Source organism: Amyelois transitella, chromosome 24 (assembly GCF_032362555.1).
Source record: "Amyelois transitella isolate CPQ chromosome 24, ilAmyTran1.1, whole genome shotgun sequence".
NCBI classification, from domain to species: Eukaryota; Metazoa; Arthropoda; class Insecta; order Lepidoptera; family Pyralidae; genus Amyelois; species Amyelois transitella.
The window spans coordinates 6138237-6164948 of NC_083527.1; the positions used below are offsets into that span (position 1 = coordinate 6138237).

The 26712-nt window shown below is 34.4% G+C and overlaps 2 protein-coding genes across 3 annotated transcripts; both read right to left on the reverse strand.

Annotated features, from left to right (window-relative positions):
* Positions 1-377: 377 nt before the first annotated feature.
* Positions 378-22939, reverse strand: LOC106137574 (snake venom 5'-nucleotidase). 2 transcript variants are annotated; one of them, XM_060951245.1, is made up of 15 exons: positions 22773-22939; positions 16929-17049; positions 14900-15007; positions 13325-13411; positions 12252-12418; positions 11060-11158; positions 10319-10441; positions 9819-9984; positions 9108-9286; positions 8676-8831; positions 8281-8460; positions 7728-7852; positions 7420-7524; positions 6684-6780; positions 378-6294 (listed from the first exon to the last, which is right to left on the reverse strand). In XM_060951245.1, the coding sequence occupies exons 2-15, from the start codon at positions 16987-16989 to the stop codon at positions 6211-6213; spliced, it is 1737 nt and encodes a 578-aa protein (XP_060807228.1). In that variant the 5' UTR covers positions 16990-17049; positions 22773-22939; the 3' UTR covers positions 378-6210. The 2 variants fall into 2 exon arrangements, with proteins under 2 accessions (XP_060807228.1, XP_060807227.1); XM_060951244.1 differs by lacking the exon at positions 22773-22939 and adding an exon at positions 20571-21777.
* Positions 22940-23629: 690 nt separating this feature from the next.
* On the reverse strand, positions 23630-24676 carry LOC106137578 (carbonyl reductase [NADPH] 3). The gene has a single exon (XM_013338424.2). The coding sequence runs from the start codon at positions 24562-24564 to the stop codon at positions 23707-23709; it is 858 nt and encodes a 285-aa protein (XP_013193878.1). The 5' UTR covers positions 24565-24676; the 3' UTR covers positions 23630-23706.
* Positions 24677-26712: the final 2036 nt, after the last annotated feature.

A 26712-nucleotide genomic window follows, 5' to 3' on the forward strand; every position in this document is an offset into this window, starting at 1 on the left:
TATTTATTTAACTAATTATTTTGTAATAAAATGTAAATAAATGATTTATTAACTAAATATGGTTTTATTTTCATTCAAATCCTAAGATACTGTTTTATGAAATTGTAAAATAAATAAGTAATTGATCATACTAATTAAAAAATTCAAAATTTTTGTTCATTAATAAAAATGATACCTACTTCATATCGCTTAATAATAGTCAAATCTTTTGGTTTCACAACATTGAAGCTGGCGCTCTAGGTGCCAAGAGTCTCACACTCTTCCGGGTGAAGACCCGGGTGGTCGTACGTAAAAGTGATTTCCCTTTAAAAAAAAAAAAACATTTTTACATGGCCGTGGAGTGCTGTAATAAAACATGAAATTGTTAAAACTCTATATTTAAAACAACCATGAATTGTTAGCAACAAAATTAATAAAATATATCACATATTCGTATGATACTAGCGTTGATTCGAAACAATACTTACGACTACAGTGGCGTGCAGATTCAAGTACTCTCTTATTTCTAAAGCGGTTACAACGCATTGCGTCATATCGCAAAACGTCATTGCTGGTAAATTTGGCATTTTCGCAAATCGTTTTCTTCAATCGACATGGAAATTGGAACAATAGAATGTAGGTAGTAGGTGATTAATCCAACTTTATTTTCTTCCTTCTAGCGTTATTCCCGTTAATAACCTTACCACTCTTGGAAGTAAAGCCCCGGGTACGGCTTTTTACCATGATTTGGGTGAGTCAGGTTTTTACACGAAGCGACTTCCATTTGAGCTCCGCAACCTTTGCATGGGAACTTCACTAATTATTGGATCATAGTTAAACACCCAGTTGCCTGAATATGCAGGGCTCCTCACGATGTTATCCTTCATCATAAGAGTCATGGCTGAGGTATGATTTGAACCTATGCCTTCATTAGGTACTTACGAATTTTAATCGGCCACCTATCGAGTATCGACGCTCTTACAAGTTTACGACCAACTGGGTATTCACCAGCGTTTTTTGCAACGTTTATAGACATTGAATATCCAGTCTTCTCACGACCGTTGCTATATCTTCTCTCTCTTTCTCCATCTCTTTGGTCAAGGTCAAGGATTGAAAGAGAGGGTAGATAAATATGTGTGGATTATAAACTATTTGCAAAAATTTCCAGCGATGACCATTTGCGAAAGTGATAAACTGCGTCACAACCTTTCTAAACATTGGAGGACAAAACAATGTCATACTTCATCCAGGTGACAATTAAAATTGTGTAATTTTGACAAAATTACTATTTGAAACATAAAGTACAGCCAACCGCATATCAAGTTACCCTTCTAGGTACCCTATGACGCAGTAATAGGGGCGCGTTTGCAGTGAATTAGGGCAGGTTGATGTGCCGTTGACTGTAATATCTACCTTAACAAATTTTATAACTTTTACATTTCATACAATGGCATCTATGTTCCGCCGCGAACGTTGATAGCTCAATTGTAACTTTAATCTTTATGGGGTAGACAGAGCCATCAGAAAAGACTGTAAGGCCAGCTGTAAGTATGTACATATTTCATTCATTTATTAGTTTTTTTCAAAACATACTAACTAGCAGAAAAATCAGGCATCTAATGCCTTAAAAGTAACACCTTAAAAAAATAATGAATACTTCAACAAATATGGCTTAAATATAAATAATCATTAAAATATGTGATATTAATTTTTACAACATATTTTAGTGACTAGTAGTCTATGAAAGATTCGTGTGTTAGTTAAAAATTAATATAACCTACCTATATAAAACTTTAAACTATAGCAACATATTATTTGTACTTTCAGTGACATTTCCCCTTAAATAATACTTGAGAAAAATAAATTGATAGTATCGGTAAGTATAAGTAAATGAATATACTTATTATAACAATTTTTGGGCCAAAATCATCAATAATGAAACAGAGGGGTTAGTGCGAGTTTAACTCGATCAAACGCGTCGAGCAAGTAAACGCGAGTTTGTATGGAGTTACCATTATTAGTGCCATCGCGTTACAACTAGATGGCGCTGATCAAATCACATACAAATTAGCGTTTACTTGCTCGACGCGTTAAATCATCACTGTCGCATTTCACTTGTTGAACTTTGAGAGTAAAACTTTAAAACGTGTTATCATTTCTCTGCCTGTACATTTTGTGTTTTAATACTGGTACAGTCAGCTGCATATCATGTTGCGCTGCATGTATTTTTACGACGCGGTAATAAAGGCGAGTTGATATGCTGTTAACTGTACTCGTGTTACAAGTATTTGGAAATCGATTTGGTAACAAGTTTTTTTTGGGTTTGTAACCTTTTTTTTACGTCTATTGATATCTGAAAAGACACCTTGTTTGTCTAATGGCGTTCATGGCGTTAAAAAAAACAGTTCAAATATCACTTAACCTATAAAAATTAATATTTGAGCGCATTATTTTGTCCTCAAGTGTATATATATAATATGTGCACTTTCTAAATTGTGCATGTCTTTTAATCACAACATTTAATAAGGACGTTTATATTTACTGTCCGTCGTAATAATACCTTGAATAGGTATAGATTTGGCGTGAGAAAAAATATAAAAACAAATAAATATAATAATATAATATAGATATATTTTAGAAATTAACAGTCCTTTACTAGGACTACATAGAAACTATAAATAAAATATTTGATGTTACCTCCGAAAACAAGGAATCTAAATAATACTAATATATTATTTAATATTGTACATGCATACATATAATCACGTCGATATCCCTTGCGGGGTAGACAGAGCCGACAGTCTTGAAATACTGACAGGCCACGTTCGGCGGTTTGGCTCAATGATAGAATTAAGATTCAAATAGTGATGGTTTGATAGCCCATCGCCTGAAAAGAGAATCCCAATTTTATAAATAAGCCTATCCCTTAATCGTCCTTTACGACATCCATGGGTAAGAGGTGGAGTGATTCTATTATTTTTTCTTATGGTACCGGGAACCACACGGCACAATTTTTAACAGGCGGCTTCAAAGAGGCGATGTGTACATTGTATTCCTAAAATTCCTTGTTCCTACATTTTGCCTCACGCCAAATTTTATGTGTTTTACAGAGTGTATCAAAATAAGGTTTGCATAAAGGCGTTGGGTATTTATACTGCGATATTTCGCCGAAAATGAACTAAAATGCTTAGCAATAAGGTTCAATATGTGTACCAACGGGCGCCATTTTGATTTATGTCCGAATTTATTATTATTTCCGAGCGTTATTGCAATTCAATAACGTTCAATATGGCGGCTGCGACATTAGTTAATTTTTTTATTTACCTTCATTTGATACATTTGTAAAAACATATGATAATAGATAAATAGTCTTCGATTAATCCTATTTAAATCTATCACGAAAATATTTGATAATTCACAATATTTATTTATTACCTTCTCTCACAATTTTGATGCTAATTTCTAATATTAAAGCATTTTCAAATTTAATCTCCAAACATTCAAGTTAAAATAATTTTATCTCAGTTCTCTTGCTGTATAATTTAGGTGTACTCATTTTAAAAAAGGAAATGTAATCTCATTTTTTGGTTTGTAGTAATGGCTGGAAATAATTCTTCATGGTAAAAAAAAAGGAAAGAAAGAACAAAAGATTGCATTTTGGCGCGTATAAGATTGAGTTCAGTACATAATATTATGTTCATTATTTTGTAATTCAAGATCATTATTGAATTATGTTGCATTGATATACCTCTAAGTATATAAGTCGAAATTATAGTGAAAGTTTAAAGTCAGTATGTAATTTATATAGTCACCAGCAAGTTCTATAATTCCATATACCAGCAGTGCATCACTTGCTATCTCTTTTACACTACAATGCCTAGATAGAGATAGTACGAGGAATAACGTTTCGTTTAAAATATTAGTTTAATTAAATTGGTGAGTCATATGAACATCTTCCATTTTTGAACCTATTTCAAATTTGCTTTTTTTTTCATATTTGGACTCATACATTTCACATGTACAATATTCATTTCACAAATACAATTTTCGCCTAGCTAATATACCTTGTACAGTCGCACGAGAAAACGTTACAACATCGACATTAACTCGCTACATAGAAAGCAATCTTATTGCTTTGAAAATAAGGCATATAACACATAAGCACTATTATAAGCTTTGAACATTAGATAAATTATAATATCTATTATTACTTTAGTTAATACTAAGTACAATCAGTTATTTCGTTGATTTGTTGATTTGAGCAAACCTACCAGCGGTCTTTTATAGATGAAATAAAAAAACAAATTGTTTGGATAAAGTTATATAACAGGTATAATTTTGTAAAAATAAGAAAATAAATAAAAATAAATTGATATTTAAAACGGCAAAACTTATCACTTACAAAAGTCCGTGTTATAATTTTAATAGGAACCCTAGACTTTTGCAGTTGAAAAAAAAACGCGTACCTAATAAATGACACTATTTGCATAAAAAATTAAAATAAAATGTATTTATGTAACCGACTGTACTTTCAATAGTCTGTAAAGTTATAGCAAAATCATTACTATAATTATATGTAGTAGTAAAATTATCTTGTATATAACCTTTAGAAGGCACTGCAAACAGTTTTATTTAGGAAAATCAAATAAACAATAAATACATACATAACATTTTGGACTTTATTCAATATCTTGCTTTCCCTCTCTGACAGTTGACATCAAATTTTCGCGCCATCTCGAGGGAGATAATCTAAGGATTAAAGATTATATAATATTAAAATTACGAAAACAGTCAATAGATAAAAAAAAACAACAAAACTCAACGGCGCACACTCAGCCCAAAAGCCCATGGGTGAAAACGCAATAATAATAGTATTTTTTTTTGCTTGCAATGAAAATATAATCTAATTTAGGTGGTAGGTTACTATTATTAGGCCAAGAAATTCATAACATTTATTATGTTGTTGTGCATAAAAATATATATCATACTTGCATTTGTGATCGTGATATGTTTGAACTAACATTTTAACTTCTCCTTTACATGAACAATAAATATAATTTATATGTTATGTGCAATTGATAATAATATCCGCCTATCCGAATGGAGACGGGTGTGTTATTCAAAAATATATGCAAAAAATTAAATAACGTGTAAATCTTTGCATTTGGTAATACATGAAATACATCATACCTATGTATTTCATGTTTTACCAAATACATAGTATAAGCAAAAAATTTTTTTGAAAAAATAAAATAAAAATTATTTGAATTAATTCGTTATAAGTCGGAAGACAGCTTTATAATGACGCCTGGGTATATCGCTATCTCTCTTTTTTTATGACGTGAAACGGGATAGCGATAGTTAATCGCGCGATAAAAACGGCATCGCGCGTGCCATACTACGGAGGCTGGTCCGGAATTGGGGAAAGGAATGAGTGTATGTTCCAAACGTTATATTACTCGTATTAAACTATTAATAATTCTCTGATAATAGCCTCAAAAAATATAACTGCAGAATCAATACTAATATGAGGTAGATGATTCTATGAACGCAAAAGGCAGACCATAAATAGTGAGTAATGTAGAACTACTAAAGTACGCCCGTGGCTTCGCTCGTGTAAATAAATGTACCGTTAATTATCAAAAAATAATTACAATAAAACTTTCATGGCAAATTTAAAACCTCTAGAACTCACGGTTTGAGATATATGTCGATGCAGACATTTCAACGCACAGAACATTTGGTATGTAGGTTTTGGAGATAGAAGAGAGGATTTCCCAGAATTCCCGCGGGAAAAGAAACGAATCTTATCAAATCGTATCTTGATCAAATTAAGGACGTCCTGGCAAAGGGTCAGGTCGAGAGTACCCGAAACCGCCGAGCTTGCATGAAGAGAGTTATGAATGTGGATGAAGCGAAGGAAGTATGCTGAGATCGTGGCAAGTGGAAAGAGGCCTCTGCCTACCACTCCGGGAAAAAGGCGTAATTTTATGTATGTATGTACAAGAAACAAACGAGATTTTTTAATTTTACACGTTCGGATCCGCGGGCTTAGAACTATATATATATGTATATGTGTGTAGTTACATATAATATATATATGTAATTAAAATTTAATTTTCAATAATCTCAAGCAACATTACATAATTAGGTATATATTATTTATTCATTCAACTTCCTGCTAAGCACGTGGTAACCTATAAAGCAGCCGAGTAAGGGATGTAGTATTTCCTAAGGGGAGTTCTCATCGTCGACTTCCTTGATAACCGTGTCGGATTCCCATCGGGCTCGTTCGGCCAAAAGGGCTTGGAGTTTCTGTAAAAACATATATACATAAATAATGCAGGTTTTTAATAAGAAAAGTGAATGTAGCCTAAGTGTGAAAGAGACGGGTATGAGTGAGTGAGAGAGCGGATTGAGGTTAAGTCGGAAAGGCATGCGTTAAGAAGTTGAAATAAAATAAAAGTTATATGAAGTGAATAGGACCACACCATCTCGTTCCCATGGATTTCGTAAAAGACTAAGGGATAAGCTTATAAACTCGGGATTCTTTTTTTATGCGACGGACTAGCAACCTGTCACTTCATGAATCTCAATTCTATCATCAAGCCAAGCACCTGATCGTAGCCTTTCAGTCTTTCGGTGACAGTTGGCTCCGTCTACCCCGCAAGGGATATTGTATTAAGTGACCATTACATTCTCACCTCAGGCTTGTCTAAGACGACGATTCTGTTTTCAATCTTCGGCGCCAACTCGCACGATCGCTGCTCCAAGTCGTCCAAAGAGGCACGTCGTGTTAATCTGTGGATGGTAAAAATATAACGTATATTGTTACGTTTCGGTAATATGTCGCTGGTAAGAGAGATGAGTGATAATTTAAAGAGCCATAGAAATAACTACAACCTTTGTTTGTTTGTTTTTTCGTTCGTAATATCTTTATTGCACAGAAATTGACACAGTTACAAGAAATACTACATCGTTATAAAATAAATAAATAAAATACGGCGTTTCGCACCAATGTTTCCATCCTCAAAGAGCATCATATTAAAGACCGACTTTCGTCAACTGTGCAATTACGAACACTAAAGTTCTTTGGTCACATTTCCCGAAATGAGAACGCGATGGAGCGACTGGTTATTCAGGGCTAGGTGGAAGGCAAGAGACCACGCAGCCGATCACCAACTCGCTGGCCTAACCTGATCAAAAAAGCTACTAAGTATACCATGGTAAGACTGATAAGCCACGTTCAGCTTTTGGCTTGATGATAGAAATAAGATTTAAATAGTGACAGGCTGCTAGCCCATCGCCTAAATGAAGTTTCCCAAATTTGTAAGCCTATTCTTTAGTCGCCTTTTACGACATTCATGAGAAAGAGAAGGAGTGGTCTTAGCCCATTTTTTAATTGGTGCTGGCATAATACAGAAATAAAAATTAACTTACCTATGATGAGGAGGATGCGTAGGCTCTGTGGCAGACGAGGAAGCCCGACGGAGAGGCGGAGGGCCGTCTAACTCGCTGCCATCCAGCATTTTGACTAGACTGTGCCTAAAAAAGAACGAATTTTGAGTCATATCGAAGAAGACTAAGTTTATTCCAAATATGAATTAATCAACACTCAAAAAATGCCTGAAAATAAAAAGTCAAAATGGTGGAAATGCCGACGAAAACTTGTCTAGATTATCCTTATCTTTTTGAAGCTAAAACCGCTAATGATGCAACAGTAAATGAAGAAGTTCTCATTAACATACCTCCTGCTAAGAGTGACCAATGACTGCCTGTGTTTAGAAGGCCTCGCCTTCCCACTTCTTACTGCAATCGCGGCAAAATGGTTCTGTACGGCCATGCCGATTTCTGGGCACATATCCTCAGATACCTGCGTGCAAAGGAGATATTCTTAAATAACTTATATAATCAGACATAGCTTCTTTGATAACTTGCCCAGAATTATGACATCGTCAATATAAATTGTCCAGTAATAATTTTAGTTTGACGCATCATCTTATTCATTGATATTTAAGGAAGCTTTGTTTAAAATAATGAATTGGAGACCAAATCAATGTATCTGAAATATCATAGAGAAGCACTGTCCTATATTTAATAACCATTTTTGACTTGAAGTGTTTGTGTTCACTTGATAATAACCAGTCTCATGATCGAGCATTTTAATTTTATCTTCAGATATTTTTCTTTTTAATGGGTAATAAAATAAAATCACACGGCTTGAATTGAAGGTACAAACATTAAAAACTGCAGACAAAATAACCTTAACCCGCACTACTAAGTACGTATTTATAGACTTACCAAAACTTTACATTTGGGCAACATAGTGAACCCATCATTCCCGTTAAACAGATACTGTTTGACGGCCAGCCTGTACTTCTGTTCCAGCTGGAGGTACTCGTCGCCTATTTTGACGACTTCCGCGGCGACGCGTTGTCCCGGCGGCTTTGAAGGGTCGAAAGCGAACGAGATGCCTGCTACCTGATGAAAAATATGTTTTATGAGATTAGTAACATGATGATGATAATATCATACTTTGTATTATTTCGTCCACATTTGTATTCTAAGTTTGTCTAAGTTTGTATATATAAGTAAGTAAGTTTCTAACAATATTTTTATCATTTATGTGTTTCATCTGAACACTTCTTACATTTTATTTTCTTATATCAAATTTAATACGACTTTGCATTACTTACCTGTGGAAACCTGCCTTCCAAACTGGGATACTTGCTGACGGCGTTTTCCAGTAATTCCAGGATTATAGAACCATTCGCTTCTATGACAACCAAAGGATCTCTCATCGGGATTATAGTTGACAGGTCGCGTAGAGTGAAATCTCCCGCTGCATGGACCTGTGACATAATTGGATATTCATGATTTTTTTTTTCATTTATTGTGGCACAAACAGTCAAAAATACAGATAGAATTACAAAGAAAGTAAACAATAAAGTAGACCAAACAGTGCCGATTATGTTTATGGTGTAGTAATTATAAAATATGATTACTAGACCCTTCGCAAGCCACCACGTTTGATCAACTTACTCGTATATTCTTGGAAAACTTTAATTTTTTTTTTCTTACCTTATTTCAGACCTGAAGTTGGAAAAAGTTATTAAAGTAACTCTAACCTGGTCAGACCTGAAGGTACCGGAGTTCACAACGACCAGATCAGCCCCCGTTGCGGCGAGCAACACATCGCACACCCAGTTACCAAGGTTGCATTCCTGACGTCTGATACACGAGAAACGACCTTCTAGAGGCACGCAGAACTTGCCCAAAACCTCGTCCATTTTGCCTTCTATCATTGCTGTAAAGAAAAAGCCAGTTGATTAAAATAAATTTAAAAAAATCCAAGAATAAATGAAGTCTCTTCTTTTTCAGTAGACAGAGACTATATCTTTACATTTCTTATTAATGAGTTGTCTGTTATGCCAATGAACTTGGAATTCTTCACAAAGACGATGGGTTAGCAACCTGTCACTATTTGAATCTCAATTCCATCTTAAAGCCATACGACTGATCGTGGTCTTCCAGTCTTCACGACTCTTGGCTCAGACTATCCCGCAAGGCATATAAATGTGATTATATGTAGGAATGTATGTTACGCTATCATGACAAAACTACTGGAACAGTTATTACGAACTCCTTTTTAAAGGACAAAGAGTAATTTAAAATAATAAAAAAAGTCGTAACAGAGTATGTATCATCTTTTATTCCAGCAATAAATCAATAAATTATCTTACCATATTTACGATCTTTCTAAAATTTGACATGTAGATAGTTCAAGTTAACAACTATTGATGAAACAAAAAATTATGAAAATTCTTTCAAAATCTTACCTGAATATTTGTCAGTCAAAGATTTCAGCGTCAGATCTTCAGCGTACGAACTGTTTACTGGCACTTCTACTATGTCGACGCGAGGAGACTCGGGGCCAAATGTTATAGTTATCTTTGAAAATTGTCTGAAATCCGTGCCGCTTTTGACTATATATTTATTGTTTATCTGAAATATAACATATACATTATTAATCATTGCAGCCGCGTTAGTAAATGCTTCAGCAAAAGCTGCAAATGGGTTTAATTCCATGCTGGTGTGTGAGCGAAGAAAAAAAACCATAGGGATATAGACGTGACGTATATGTATGTATGTATATAGTAGTGCCGTGTGATTTCCGGCACTTAAGAATTGGACCACTCCGTATATATTCCATGAATGTCGTTGAAGGCGATTAAGGGAAAGACTGATAAACTTGGGATTAATCTTGTAGGCGATGGGCTAGCAACCTGTCACTATTTAAATCTAAAATTTCTATATCTCAATATGTTTTATTACTTACCTGTAAAACTTCATATACGTGGTCATGACCACCTAATATTAAATCAATTTCTGTACAGCCCTCAGCTAATTTAATGTCATTTGGTGTTCTCATGTGTGTTAAGGCTATTACATATTCACAACCCTGTGAAAAAAAGAGGTTAATTATCTTATAATTTGAAAAGAAGAAAGAAGTCGACTAAGGGATAGGATTATAAACTTGGGATTCTTCTTTTAGGCGACAGGCTAGCAACCTGCAACTATTTGAATCAATTCTATCTCGCAATTCTATCATTAAGTCAAACAGCTGAACATGGTCTATCAGTCTTTTTAAGACTGTTGGCTCTGTCTACCCCGCAAGGGATATAGGCGTGATTATATGTATGTAAGTAGTTTGAAGAGAAAATGTCGGCTCAATATCTCTGTTTCATTACTACTTTTTAAGATACAAGCTATCATTGTGATAAATTCGATAAAATACAGCCCAGTAGTTAAATAGTCAAAGAGATTTTTCGTAACACACAGAAAATAATTTTATTAATAATATATACGGCTGAAGGCAAATAAGTAGAAAAAAAGGCGGACAGAGTTTTACTACATGGCAAAATGAAGCAATAGTATATATACACGCCTCACGCACACTCTCACTAATAGCGCGACAGTCGGCCGCCATTACGATGCTTCACTTTTTTTTCAAGCCACATTATGTCTGCCTTTTTTTACGTCTTTCACGTTTTTAAGTAAAATAATGTTGGTTCAGTACCTCTTGTTTAAGTTGGGAGGCTAACTTAGTCCCCGCTTGTAGAAAATCTATAAACGTGACCTCTTCAGGGTTTATTGTCGCTAATGTGTCAAGCCATTCCTGAAACAAAATCAATTAATAGAAAATAATTATAATATTGAATAAATATATAGGGGAAATGACACAGAATAAGTTACCCTCGAAGTATGTTTGAGATTTGTGTTACGAGATATTTTATAAAAAATACTTATAAGAATACTGTTATTGCTTTTGCTCATATGACTTTGTTTCTAACACAAATGTATTTCATCACACTCTAAGTTGTTTTTGTGGGATCACCCAATCTAGTTTAGATACTTAATTACTTTAAATTATAGTTTTTTAGGAATAAGTAGTTTAGAATGTAACTTTAACTATTTTGTTAACTTGTTGTATGATTTTGGCTCCCGTACTTAGTACAAATTTTTCACTGATCCCAAGATAACCCTAATCGTAGGGCTAAGTGCGGAAGTAATCGTATGGATCATTTAATGTCTAAAACTCTTAAATTGCAGAATTGTATAACCTTAAGTTAGTCACTTATAGTTACCGTTTATTGTGTCATACCGGGCGGTGGACCTGGTGACCTGCAATACAGGTTCTTTTGACACCTAGCGTAGGCACCAGATCTCCACAACGATTATTGTCCACAGGTATATTTATCAGAGATAATAAGTATTACTACACATTTTTAGGCCATCTTGTTGTGGAGTAAATAAAGGTTTTTTTTTTTTTTTAATATTGTTTCATAATCTCGAAATAAAATGGCGCAAGAATGATATTGTGTTACCGACGCAAGTAGAATTTTCGACTCGTTCGTACGAGTTTTGGAACGCGGAAGACGACTTCAAAAAAAATCTTGTTTATTTTAGTTATAAACAAGTTGTTTGCAATGGCCGGGTTATAATAAGTAGCATATGTTTGCATTGGCACAAAATTCATTTCTCAATGTTTCTTATATATATTTTTTTGTCATTAGTCAACAGTCAGACGGCAAACTTACGCGATTGTAATTTTCTTTTAAAAAAATGTATTACTTAAATTGCAAAAAGTACATTTCTCAATGTTTCTCACCCACATTTTATTGAACAATCAATTGTCACCTATTCTAAAAGACCGTCATAGGTACGTAACGATAGTATACAATTAATTTCTCAGCGTTTCTCATACATACCTGCTCGACCAATCCGATGAGACCGATCTTGTGGCCGTTGCACATCAGCGCATGCGTGATCTTCCCGTCCCCCAGCGGTCTGCCCGTCTCATTGTCGATCACGTTCGACATTAACCAGGGGAAGTTACATTGGGCCACCAAACCCGACAGGATTTCAAGGCCGAAATCTGGGAAAGGGAGTCTTGTTACGTCAAACTTAATTTGTTTCTTAGTTGTGGTGCCGTGTGGTTCCCGGCACCAAAAAAAAGAATAGGACCACTCCATCTCTTTTCCATGAATGTCGTAAAAGGCGACTAAGGGATAGGCTTACAAACTTGGGATTCTTTTTTAGGCGACGGGATAGCAACCCGTCACTATTTGAATCTCAATTCTATCATTAAGCCAAATAGCTGAATGTGGCCATTCAGTCTTTTCTAGACTGTTGGCTCTGTCTACCCCGCAAGGGTATATAGACGTGATTATATGTATGTATGTATTTATGTATGTTCTTAATTGTAGGCAACCTTCTTTACGTATGCCATAGCAGCGGTTGCCATCGTTTTGTTAAGTTAGGAAATAATGTCATAGATTGTATTTATTACCAATTTTTTTTTGTTTTATGTCCATTAATATAGTACTTTAAACCTGATTATTTCTTTCCTCTGTTCTCTTTCGGTCTCCTGTAGTGACTTTTTACTATACTTCCTATATAAATGATCCAACGACTCTTTTCTAAGTTATGTCCTATATCTTTTCTAAGTTATCCCTATGACTTATTTCGAAGTTATGTACATTACTTTGAATATCAATCGATGCTCTTACGGTGAGGGTAACCATCGTGGAAAAACTTGCACATTCAGGCAACTGGATGTGTTACCGTGTGATCCATTACGGGTTAGATTGATACCCCTTGAAAAGTCGCGGAGATCAGACGGGAGTCGCTTCGTGTAAAAACCTGACTCACCCAATAAAGGGTCATGGCAAACGGCTCATTTTGGGCTCTTCACGAGGTGGTGAAGATGGAAAGTGTAAAGAAAAGAAGTTAAAATTTAATAAGAACAACTCTTTAATCTATGTATTTTGAAATGTCTTACCAAAATCATGATTCCCGAACACAGAGCAATGCGTGCCTATTTCGTTTAGAACCGGCACCATTTGCTCGCCTTTTGTGAAGGTACTTACTGAAATAATAAAAAAAAATATCTATATAACACTCCTATCGTTTATGTTAGGCTTATAAACTTGGGATTTTTCTTTTATGGGCTAGCAACCTGTCACTATTTGAATCTCAATTCTATCTTAAAGCCAAATAGCTGAATGTGGCCTATCAGTCTTTTAAGACTGTTGGCTCTGTCTACCCCGCAAGGGATATAGACGTGATTATATGTATGTATGTATGTGAAAAAGATAAATTATCTTACAGTTTGAAAAGAATGGGACTACTCAATATCTTTTACCATGAATGTCGTTAAAGGCGAGTAAGGGATAAACTAATAAACTTGGTATTCTTCTTGTAGGCGATGGGCTAGCAACCTGTCACTATTGGAATCTCAATTCTATCATCATGCCAAACAGCTCAGCGTGGCCTTTCAGTCTTTTCCAGACTGTTGGCTCTGTCTACCCCGCAAGGGATATAGACGTGATTATATGTATGTATGTATGTAGCAGTCTACCATTGGGTTAAGCATTAGTTATTTTTTAATTATGCGTTGCGATTTTATTTTGTGACATTATTCTTTCACGGTAGGTATATTTTATTATTAATTTTGTTTGTTTGTAAACTCTTTATTGACATAAAAAGTAAAAAAAAAAACACATAATACAGTCATTGGATTTAGAAAAATCACCATAATTCCCAATTCCGCGATGGGATCTGCGTTGATATGTATGTCAGTCAGTCATTCAATTTCTTCTTTTATATATACATATATACATATATATATATATTAAGATTAAATGCTTCATAACCTATTCGTTGCTATTACAACAAATTAATTATTCACACAATATAGGCTTCATACAATAAAAAAACAGCTTATTATTATATATGTAGAGCACAACGTCTGTTTGTTTGTGTATTCGTTACGACGAAACGGAACAATATTATCGACATTGTTTCGTACAAAATATAAAGTTGCACTGTTATTGTTATCAGTTCTATTCGAGGAATACTTCATTCGGAGTTTGTAGAATAAGATGGTTGTGCCGTGTGGTTCTCGACACTCTAGAATAAAACCACTCCATATCTTTCCCATTAATGTCGTAAAAAGCGACTAAGGGAACGTTCTTATAAACTTATATATGATTAAGAGTCTGGAGAAGGACATAGGGTACCTTTCATGCCGGTAAAAACTAAAGTTTCCGTGTAGTTTGCGAAAATCTTATATTCTTTTGTCGGTGGCGTTAAATTCGTCACTTTTCGTAGGTGGCGCTAAATTTGTCACTTTTTGTAGTTAGCATTAAATTCGTTGCCGTTTGTAGTTGTAGCTTATTTCGCCCGTTTTTTGTAGATGAACGTTAAAGTCTTCACTTTTTTTGTAGATAGCGCTTAATTCACGCGTGCTAGGCGGCGGGTCAGGTCAGGTCTGGTCAGGTCAGGTCGAGAAGCTAGTTATAAATAACTACTTACGCATAGAGGCGTGATTTTATGTATGTATGTATGTACTTACGCATACTAGGCGAGAAGGCATCACCGCTGAACAATATCAAGGGGTTGAGATGATGGAGCGCCTTCACCGCCGTGGAGAAGCGAAGAGCGCCCCCTACCGGCTCCGTGTCTAAAAATCAGATATCAGTATAATAATCTATACTTAATATAAATCTGAAGAGTTTGTTTGTTTGTTTGAACGCGCTAATCTCAGAAACTACTGGTTCCAATTAAAAACATATTTTTGCGTTGATAATCACGTACATATGTATATGTCCCGTGTCCGAACGTGGCCTATTGGTCTTTGGAAACTGTTGGCTCTGTCCACCCCACAAGGGTTATAGACGTGATTATATGTATGTACGTACACATGTTCTTCTTTTTTTCTTAGTGGCCAGCAGTATCACTTACAAATTATTGTACAGATCCGATTCGGTTACAGTAAGACACACGTCCACAAATCCTTACATACTTTTTCATTTATATTATTATATAAGCAGGATAGAAGGATTACATTCATCACTAAAAATCCTTGATATTTTTTTAAATTCCAAAAGATTAAAAAACCTTGTCTAAAATGTAGTTCTGAAACTAAATCCCGAGTACGAATTCATTGTTTTGATCTCTTCCTGTTTACAGCCACATAAGTACATAAACTATAATTTCTCGGGTATTCCCCTGATAAAATAGAAACATTTGTTTAATACAAAGTATGAAATTAATGTGTTGAAATCTGACCTATGTTCTAACGGTGAAGGGAAACATCGTGATAAAACAAAACTGAACTAAATACAAACCTAAGGAACTGCATAACGGAAATCGTGCAAGAAAAATGTGCCTAAACCTTACCCTACGGAAGGGAAGATCAATACCAATTATTGTTTGCCGGTTGACTGGGAGAGATCCCTTCATGGGATAAGTCCGCCATTGCAAATGATTTGTTTCTATTATAACTATACATACATACATACATATGGTCACGTCTATATCCCTTGCGGGGTAGACAGAGCCAACAGTCTTGAAAAGACTGAATGGCCACGTACAGCTATTTGGCTTAACGATAGAATTGAGATTCAACTAGTGACAGGTTGCTAGCCCATCGCCTAAAAAGAATCCCAAGTTTGTAAGCCTATCCCTTAGTCGCCTTTTACGACATCCATGGGAAAGATTTGGAGTGGTCCTATTCTTTTTTGTATTGGTGCCGGGAGCCACACGGCATATAACTATGTACTTACTATTTTATTGTTACTGTGTAAATTTCTATGCAATAAAGATATTACAAACAAACAAACAAACCAACGTGTCTTGATCAAGTCGGGGATGTCCCTGTCGGAAGGCACCTTAAACCGAAAGGTTGCATGAAGACAGTTATGAATGTGGATGAAGCGAAAGAAGTAAGCAGAGATCGTTGCAAGTGATAAACGTTATCTCTACCTACCCTTCCGTAAAAGAGTCAGGCGTATATACATATAGCTAAAATCATTCTCTGCAGAGAGTTGAAGAATTTTTGATATTAAATTTTAATTTAAGGCGGACTAAGTTACGGGAAACTGCTATATAGTACATACATACATAAAATCACGCCTCTTTCCCGGAACGGTAGGCAGAGACTACCTCTTTCCACTTGCCACGATCTCTGCATACTTCCTTCGCTTCATCCACATTCATTGACTAAGCAAACAAGGAGAGTGTGGAGGGAAAGGTCGGAGTGGGTAGACCTAGACGAACGTATCTTGATCAAATTAAGGACGTCCTGGTAAAGGGTCAGGTCAAAAGTACCCGAAACCGCCGAGCTGTATAGTATAGACGTGACAATCAGGCTTTTCAAGACTGTTGGCTCTGTCTACCCCGCAATGTCAAGACGTGACTATATGTATCCATCAAGCCACCGCAACCTTTGCACGGGAATCAAACCCATTGGATCGTGGTAAATGCTGCACTAAATGAATGTGCTTATTCCAATCCCGACATCAATGGGGAAAGAGATGGAATGACTCCATTTTATGTACCACACGCCAAACGAAATGTGGTAAAGAAGATTGTATACTCACTGGTAGTCTGTTCTATGTTGTAGACATCGTTGTAGTGTATTATGAGGACGTCGTCGCCCATGCCTCGGCCTGCCAGCTGGTTGACCGCCCTGCGGCCCACCTGACGCACTTCTAACGACGCCTGGAAATCATCGAGCATTTAATTAATATATATATATATATACTAGCGACCCGCCCCGGCTTCGCACGGGTGCAAAATTATAAATGTTATTATATGTAGGTACATAAAAACCTTCCTCTTGAATCACTCTACCTGTTACAAAACACCGCATCAAAATCCGTTGCGTAATTTTAAAGATTTAAACATACAAACAGACTAAAATAGCGACTTTGTTTTATAATATGTAGTATATATATATATATATATATATATATATATATATATATATAATATATATATTAGGTATAATATAGGTCCTATATAATATAGGTATATATGTATGTATTTTTTGCTGTGTGGTTCTCGGTACCAATATAAAAAATTATAGGATCACTCCATCTCTTTCCCATGGATGTCGTAAAAGGTGACTAAGGGATCGTTGCATCTATTTATTTATGTACCTACATTGTTTATTTATTGTAGTTTTTATGTAAGTATGTACATAACCCAACATAAAGTTATCTGTCAGACCCAATGGTTGACTGGTAGATTATGCTCCGCCAATTGTGTTATACATTTCTATTAAGTAAAATAAATAATTTACTAATTTCATGCAAAAATTGCCAGAACGAAAGAAAAGACATCTCTACTCGTAAGAAGCGCTATAATAATGTGCCATGCTCAAATCGTGAACCATAAAGTAAAAATAAATTAAAATTAAATTTGTGAACAAATAATTAAAAGTCCTTATACTGAGCACTGACCTCATAACTTGACCATATGATGCCGCAGAATTCGAACCCAAGACTTTTCGCATATCAGTCTGATATTCTAACTACTGACGCTTTCACAAAAAATATAATTTTTATTGGTGAAGGAAATTTTCTGAAGAAGAAGTGTTTGTTGTGTTCATCATTCTAGATAAAAATATATATTCATTCTTGTATTATGTAAATACACCCATACATATAATGACATCTACATCGCTTGCGGGGTAGACAGAGCCAACAGTCTTAAAAAGACGATAGGCCTTTTTTAGCTACGGGAGAATTGAGATTCAAATAGTGACAGGTTGCTAGCCCATCGAGTAAAAAATAATCACAAATTTATTAGCCTTTTACGATATTCGTGGGAAGGAGATGGAGTGGTCCTATACCTTTTTCTATTGGTGCCGGGAACCACACGGCACTACATAGAAACCAGTGCGTTTTAAACAAGGGGTGATGCAAGGTCACGAGATTCACACGACTACCATCCGGTTATCAAATCAATTGCCTGTGTAATGTGGTGTAGTGGTTGTCTCGCCTTGGCGCCAAAAAGTCTCGGGTTCAAATCTCGGTTCTAGTGCCTGCACTTTTAAACAACAATGTTTCGTAATCGTAGGTATAGTCAGTCAATAGTTAAGGTTATTCATAATTTATGAATTATAGAGACACCTATGAGATTTTGTAGGTATTTTGTACGAATAGAGAGTAGCGCACTTCTTTAATGATTTCACTTTCACCCCTTCGCCTACTTTGGTAACTAAACAAACGTTACCAAAAGAAGATTTTCCTTTCGCTGTTTGGTAACCAGTTGTGAAAGAAGAATTTTTTTGTACTTTTCAGTAGGTACTGGTAAATTTTGCTCAGGAACACGTTAAAATAACATGAACTTCCTTGACATTACGTACGAGTATTTTGCTAAAAATAAGATGAAATCGCCGCCAATGTCTATTGTTAGTTAATTAATTGACAGCATTATTCTTGCTGTTTTTAGTTTTGGATTATTTTTAATTAGCTTAAGATAGATGTCAATGACAAAAAAAATGTACCGCTTCTTTTTTACTATTTGTTTTTTGTTTTCTTTGCGCCGTAAGCCTGTTATTTTTATAAGACATTAGCTTATTAGCTTTTTAATAATAATTTTGTTGCCTTACAGATGTTTTTGTGTGTACACATATTATCATAACTAAAAACATTTTGATTTTCGAATGATCGGCTAAATATTCCTAAATAGAAACCACACGAATCTGGTCGGTCATACATTTTTAAATTGTCCCAAAATAATTCAGAGCTATTGTTTTTTAATCGTAAAAAATGTGATAAGACAAACTATGCAATCGTGCAAAATGTGGCCTATTTATATCAGCAGAGAGCTTAATTTAGCCCTTTAGCTAGTATGTATCTATCAAATCATGCGTGCTCTTATTCGGTGATATATCATAGGTGACACAAATTCCAAAAATTGTCAAGGTTATATGATAATGAGTCATTTCGTGCTGAGCTCGGCACTAGTCAAACTCGTTTCAAGGCCAATCATGGTTTTAAGTTGCTCTTTTATCAAGATAATCTTCCATTTTTTTGTAGGCCGATAGGTAGGTACTGTAGAATATTTTTGTATTGACATTATTTTAATATTTACTTATTGCCGCATTATCTTTTTGATTGGATAGAAATGTATTTCTTTTTTTAATTTTCTTTTAATACAATATGTACATTACGAAGTTGTATTGACTTAACCTTTTTTCTTCTTGTGGATGTGTAGGAGAAAAACAAGATGAAAACGCTAACAATTAGTGCAACAAAAAAACATCGAAAATTCAAAAATAAAAGTCATCCGTCCGACGCTAAATCCATGCCTATTTAACTTAAGCACAAGTACTTATAAAAAAGACATAGATATATAAAAAAAATATGTCATGTACATAAGCAACCATTATAATACCAGCATAATTAACTAGTCATACACAACTAGGAAAGAAGAAAAATAAATCTCGGTATTTCAGATACAAACACGAAGAGTGAAAAATGCAAAAAAAAAAATATTTGACGTCATACAATGTTCCTTGCACTAGAAAGTAACATTATAAAATAACCAGGGTAACTACAAAATATAAATATCAATAAAAATATTGCAGGTAAATTTTCAATTTACCTAGAACAGAACAAAATATTTAAAAAATCTGCGACGCAGCTAGAAATACCTACACGTTTCCGTTCTTCTAGAATAATAATTATTATAAACGAAATTCGGCCCAAATTAAAAAAAGAACACAGTAACTAAGAACAAGATAAAAAAAAATGGCGGTTCTACCAAAAATACAGCCCAAATAAAAATTGTAATGTCAATATCCAGTCTTCTCTTTTCTCTACTTCAGCCTGTTTCAGTCACCTGAATACGGACCTTACGCCGTATTAATAAGCTTTTACAATTAAAACTAGAAAAAAAGGTAAAAATAACTTCTGAAGCTACAAAAAATACAACTCACAATAAAAATGCATAGTAATCTCAGAATACCTATTCGTGCCAAAAAAGAACAAGAAACAAAATCCTAACAAAATTAAAAACGTGTCCAATAAAGGTTTAAAACAAATTACTGGCCCAAATAAAAAAAAAACATAATATCTCAAAATCCGTGCCTGTTTCAGCCCCCCATATTTGTCTTGCGTTCATAACAAACAAAAATTAAAAAAAAAAAAATGCGAATCTACTATAAACACAGCCCAAATAAAAAAAAAAATTGTTATGCTACAAAAATATAGTAGTCACTTAATCCGTGCCTGTTTCAGCCATCCGACGACGGACCTGACTCCGTCGGTCACCTCGCCGGGCACATCCACGCTGGTGGACTCGATGAGAGAGCTCCAACGAGAGCGGAGCGCCGCCTGCGCACCGAACGACGCCATAGCGCGAACAGCCCGCACTATTACTAGAACCATTGCCGTTCATTTAAAAATTTATTGAGACGTAAACAATTTCTTTCAGGCTCAGCACACGTGAACTTTATTGAGTCTTTTTTTCATTTAATGGGGTCAAATAACAATTTTACACTCTATTAAACTGTAAATGAAATACATGCAATATCAACGCTGTTAACCAAAGCTTACAATAAGAAATGTTGAGAACTACACCGAATATTGGCAGAAAGATCCATATTTTAATTCTTCTAGGGATGGGTTTAGCCCTAAATCTGCAGGCTACATCTAATAAATCTTCTTGGCTTGGCAAACATATTTAAAACTGAGTCCAAAACTGATTTTTAATTGAGCCTAAAAGTGATTTTTAACTTTTGCATTCCAATATACTATGGGAAACGTCTGAGATAAAATAAAGGTATGTTATATGACCTATTAACACCTGTATTATTTGTACAACTTAAAAAAGACAATAGCAGGCTTATAATGTAAGGTTGTATAGTAGTTCATTGTATTATATACACGGTAAAGGTCCAGTTGATTATGTTGGTCTGTAAAGTTCGAATATATTTTTATTTATATGTATAAAGTTTCTACATGTTCACTATTGCAATATTTCTTTACTAGAACACACATAATTTCGTTAACAGGCCAGCTCTGTATGGTGCAAACCTTAGTTACGTTAGAAGTCAAATTTTTAAGGCTTTTTTTTAATTTAAAATACAGTCATTCTGGTTAGAACCTTAAATGATATACCTATTTATGTTTGGTGCAGGCTGGCACTGTACAGACTAAAGATAGATATCATAAGATTTGTCATGCAGTTGGCTCAAAAAATTTATGATCTAAATCCAGGCAAAAGTTAGTAATAAATACCTGTCATCATTTTTTTTTAAATATAGCTTATTACGGCTAAGAAGATAATTAAGCAATAAAACTGATAAGAAGTACAACGAACATGTAATACTTTGTCATTGATGTATTACATGGACTATTACATAATAGATAATAATATGTACTTAGATTATAGATAAAAATCTTATTAATTAATAAGTTTTATCATCAATAAGCTATAAATAGATAGCAGTGTACATCCCAGCTAAGAGAGATATTTTTATCAATAAATAAAATCTTTTTTTTGCATGGCAACACAATTTTGCAATGTCTACCGAGTAGAAAGATAGTTTGAGTAACCACCGATGAGCTCTAAGAATGGTTATAATTAAAATTAATAAAAGATAGTGTTCCAATTTTGAACTTATTATGTTTTTACTTTATCTACTTGCTTAATATATTTTTTTTTAATTTATTGTATGTTTTTTTTTGTCTGTCTTTTATAGGTAACTGATAGAAAAATATGACTGATATGTTGTATACATAATCAACTCCATTATATATATTTTTTTAAACCTGGCAACTATGTAAACCCAGGACACACTGTCCAAAAGCTAGCAGGCACAGCTGACTCTAATAAGTTAGCGAAATAATTAGAAATAGAAGTATTAATACCTACAAATTATGACTAAAAATTCAAATAAAATGACAATAAAAAAATATCATAGTGTTTTTCAGCCAGTAACAAGCTATGTATTGTTTTCCTTTCCTTTTTTATGAATTTAAATCATTAGAACTTAATTAGTTTTCCTTTCAAAATATAAAAAAAAAATTGATCCAATGACAATTTAATATCACAGTAAAAACTATTTGGAAGACACATTAGAACACCAATCACAAGGTCTCATCCGGCGATTATAAAAATATCACACAACTTATATTTAGTATTCAATAATCGTCACCTTCACTAACTAAGCATGTATTGTTATACTAATGTTTTATTATATTTCGATTTATTCACTTAGAAAATTTTTAAACTAGGTCTGCGCATTGCACTTCGAAGGCCTGTGGGTCAAGGTGTCGAATACTATTTTTATCCTACATTTTAGACACAAAAACAAGGCCCGATCTAGTACACCTTGATAGAAAAACTGTAATACCTATCAGATGAATGTGTATTCCTTTTCTCGTTACAAATCGTTGTAAATGATTGAATTCACAGGGATAACTTACCTATCAGACCGGCGGAGTGATGTGCGAAACACCAGTTTCTTTTGTGAATTAAACACTTTTTAATTCACAATGTTAATCAGTATGGTTAATTAATAAAACTACGAAATTGTCGATGTAATTTTGGTATTTCGATCGAACAAGCACACTCGTAAACGGAATATCGGCAACTGTCACTCAAGTCCGCTGTCAAATCAAATTCGATCGCTTCGCTGACAGTTATCACGTTCCGTTCTAGGCAAACTTTTTTAATATCTTATGTTCATACTTTCCAATTTTCCATCGATTCCACTCAGCGAGATTTTAAAACAGGAGTGGGGAGGGGCCCCATAGAACCAAGTCACCTAGTTTTGATAGAATTTCTTGTGATTGTGTACCAGGTCGGGTATCGTTGAACTACTACAGAATAATATAGACGTATATATCAATCCCTTGAACTTAACACGTACGCGATGCGTAGTAGTAATTTTTCATTAAAAAAATATTCTACGCTGCATCTATAGAATAGAATAAAATTTTTTGAACTAACTTACCGGGGACTAAAGTACAGTTGGCCACATAAAAGGTTACCACATTCGTATATAGGCGGTACTTGTGAAATCGTATACTTGTGGTGCTTGGTACTATTTTCCTTTGACTGACTTTTATGATCTACGTGGCAAGTGAAGGTGGCCCTGGTATAATGTTTTTTTCTTCTATACTAGATCATCGCAGTTTATACTAGCCTTTACGACATCCATGGGAAAGAATTGTGTCACCTTACCCTACACAACACAACTCTCAAGCTTTGCTCATCAAATGCGGCTCAGACATTTTTGAACTAGGTAAATAGTTTGTTACAATTAAAAATATACAAATAGTCATTTAAAATCAAGGGTATCGTTTATTGTAGCATATCAAATTTAATTTTTCTTGCTTTGTGTGTCAGCAGACATCATCACCATATTCCGGTGCAATAAAAATCACCCTCAGGATCGTACCAGTCTATCAGTTTCTTGTCGTGCCAAACAAAAGCGCCCTTCAAATTCGGAGAAGCATCGAGAATGAGGTACAAAACAACTTCTGCTGCTTCATCAGTATCTATTTCTCCACCACCATTAGCCATATCAGTTTTAACATGTCCCGGATGCACAGCATTGATGGAAATATTCTTGTCAGCATATTTCCTTTGCTGAATAAAAGTTAACGCTGTGACGGCAATTTTTGATACTCTATGCTCGGCGTGTTTCCCGCCATCAGCAAAGTTTTTCTTATCAAATGTCCCGTTTCTTACACTCTCCAAATAATCTTCAACAAATTTATTAACCTCGTGTTCCTTTAAATCCTTTTTGAGAAACATGTCAATCCAGTTTTTGTTCTTCAAGTTAGATAAATGTCCACAAGAGCTCGAAATGTTAACGACTCTAGCGCCATCTCTTAACAACGGATATAGATACTCTTCGATTTTCAATAAACTTTTGTAATTTACCTCTATGTTTCTTTTGGCCGCTTCGTAACTCGGATAAATTTCATCCCACTCCAAAATAGCTGCATTATTGACAAGAACATCCAATCCACCATGGGTTGCTTTCAGAAAATCAGCAAATTCTTTGACACTTTCACTGTTACTTACATCAAGAATGTGAAATTGTGGATATAGGCCATCGTTGTTCAGTTTTTGAACGGCTTCCAATCCTCTAATCTTATCTCTTGCTGTCAAATACACCGTCCCTTTGAATTTCTTGCACAATCCCTTCACAATAGCAAATCCAAGGCCTTTGTTGGAGCCGGTGACCACGGCTATTTTTTCTACCATCGTGTTTTAAAATGAGACTCGACTCGCTCATTTGACTTTGTGATAAGAATGAAATCACTATGTTGATGTTTATTTGTTGTTAATATGATGTAATACGGTCTTGCCATGTACAAAGTTTCAAAACTACATACATAACAAAGAAACTAATGAAATTCAATTAAGAAGCCAATAAAATGTTGCTTGTTTATTTACAAGTGCACTTACTTGTATTTAACTCTTTACTTCTTAATAAGATACATAAATAAAGTAGTCCTTGTCATTATGCCTTAAACCATGGGATAAAACATAAAAATCGGGAAATTCATAGTCGTACCTGAAAATTTTAATTACGGCGGCAAATATTATTCTCATATTTTCGCTTCAGGTTTGTTGAAAAGTTGATCAGATTTATGAACTGAACTTGCTCGGAAAGTTTGGTAGATTTTTAAAAACCCTTTTTTTTTGTTTTTTTTTTTTATAAAAAATCATTTAAAATAGACTACAGTTTTTCTTTTTAGTAGAAAAAGCAGAAAAGAATAACTATTGTTTGAATTGAACCACCAGAATCTATTCTGAAATTAGGTACAGTATTCGTTTATATTTCGACATCTAGCAACACTAAAAATATCTTTTTAATTTATTCACAATAGATAATGTAGATACTTATACTTATGTGTCATAGACTCTACAAATTAATGACTTGGTAATTAAGATTAACTTGGTAGAGTAATATGCTGAAATCTTATAGTTTTTACAGGTAGTTTTATTCTTGTTTCTGTACAGGCTGCCGCGTCGTCATCGATGTGCGTCATATAATGATCTATACTAACTAGGTTATAAAGCTTAAGAGTTTGTTTGTTTTGACGCGCTAATCTCAGGAACTACTGGTTCGAATTGAAAAATTCTTTTTGCGTTGAATAGACCATGTATCGAGGAAGGCTTTAGGCTATATAACATCACGCTGCAACTATAAGGAGCAAATAAATAATGGAATGTGTAAAAAAAAAACGGGGAAAATTATTCATCCTTGAGGGCTTCAATGATGCCCAAAATAACTATTCCACGCGGTTGAAGTCGAGGGCACAGCTAGAAGATGATGTTTTAGATAAAACAAACTCGACCTTACGAGTTTTTCTTTAAATTTTTCTAAAGTACCTACTACTAGGTACCTACTAATACTAAATTGGCCAATGTGCGCATTTTTTTAGATTAATGTTAAACTTTTAAAATCTATACACTCATAAGTAACGATAAAATATTTATATTTACACATGTTTATGTAGGTAGTTACGGCAAACTGTAACATAAATACCTAAATAATTTATTATTGTAGCGCATTATTATCATACATTTCCTTTGGTCTTCAGAATTTCGCACTAAAGTGTTAAAAGTAACATTGTAAATGAATTGAATGCGTATACGAGAATATTTTATGGGTACTATTGAAGGTTTGCGATTTAAAAAAAATCTGACACTAGTGCTGGCCACATACAGACGCGAATTAAAAATAAAACTTAAGCCAAGAAATTTCAACGGGATTGAAACCGTGCCGTGTGGTTTCCGGCACCAATGGAAGAATAATAGGACCACTCCATCACATGGATATCGTGAAAGGCGTCTAAGGCATAGGCTTATACAGGGTGACTTTTAATTCAACTGCATAAATTTAATTGTTTAATTTAATTTAAGTGTACTCATCTAAAGGATATTTAAAAACGTTAAAAATCAAATATCGGTTAATATTTCAGAAAGTACGAAAAAAATAAAAGTATCAAAATCCACGATCCTAAATACGTAATATCACCCCGGCCGGCGGAAAAGCGACGCGTAAGATTCAGAGGTCAACGACACAATGCATTCAGCTGAGCGATCTCGACAACTCTGTACTTTACTTGATCTTGATACTAATTTATTTTTCAGACATTTATTTACATGTTTAGTTGTAATTTCTTTTTGTAGTATTGTTCTTTAATAAAACGTGTGACGTAGTTTTTGAGGGTTTTTTAAATGTGAAAATGATGACGTTTAATTTAAATAAAAATAGGCTCAAACGGCTCAGAAGCATGGGTATAGTCTATGTTTAAAAGGATGCAGTTGTTTTAAATGTCACCCTATACATATACTTGGGATTCCTCTTCTAGGCGATGGGCTAGCAATCTGTCACTATTT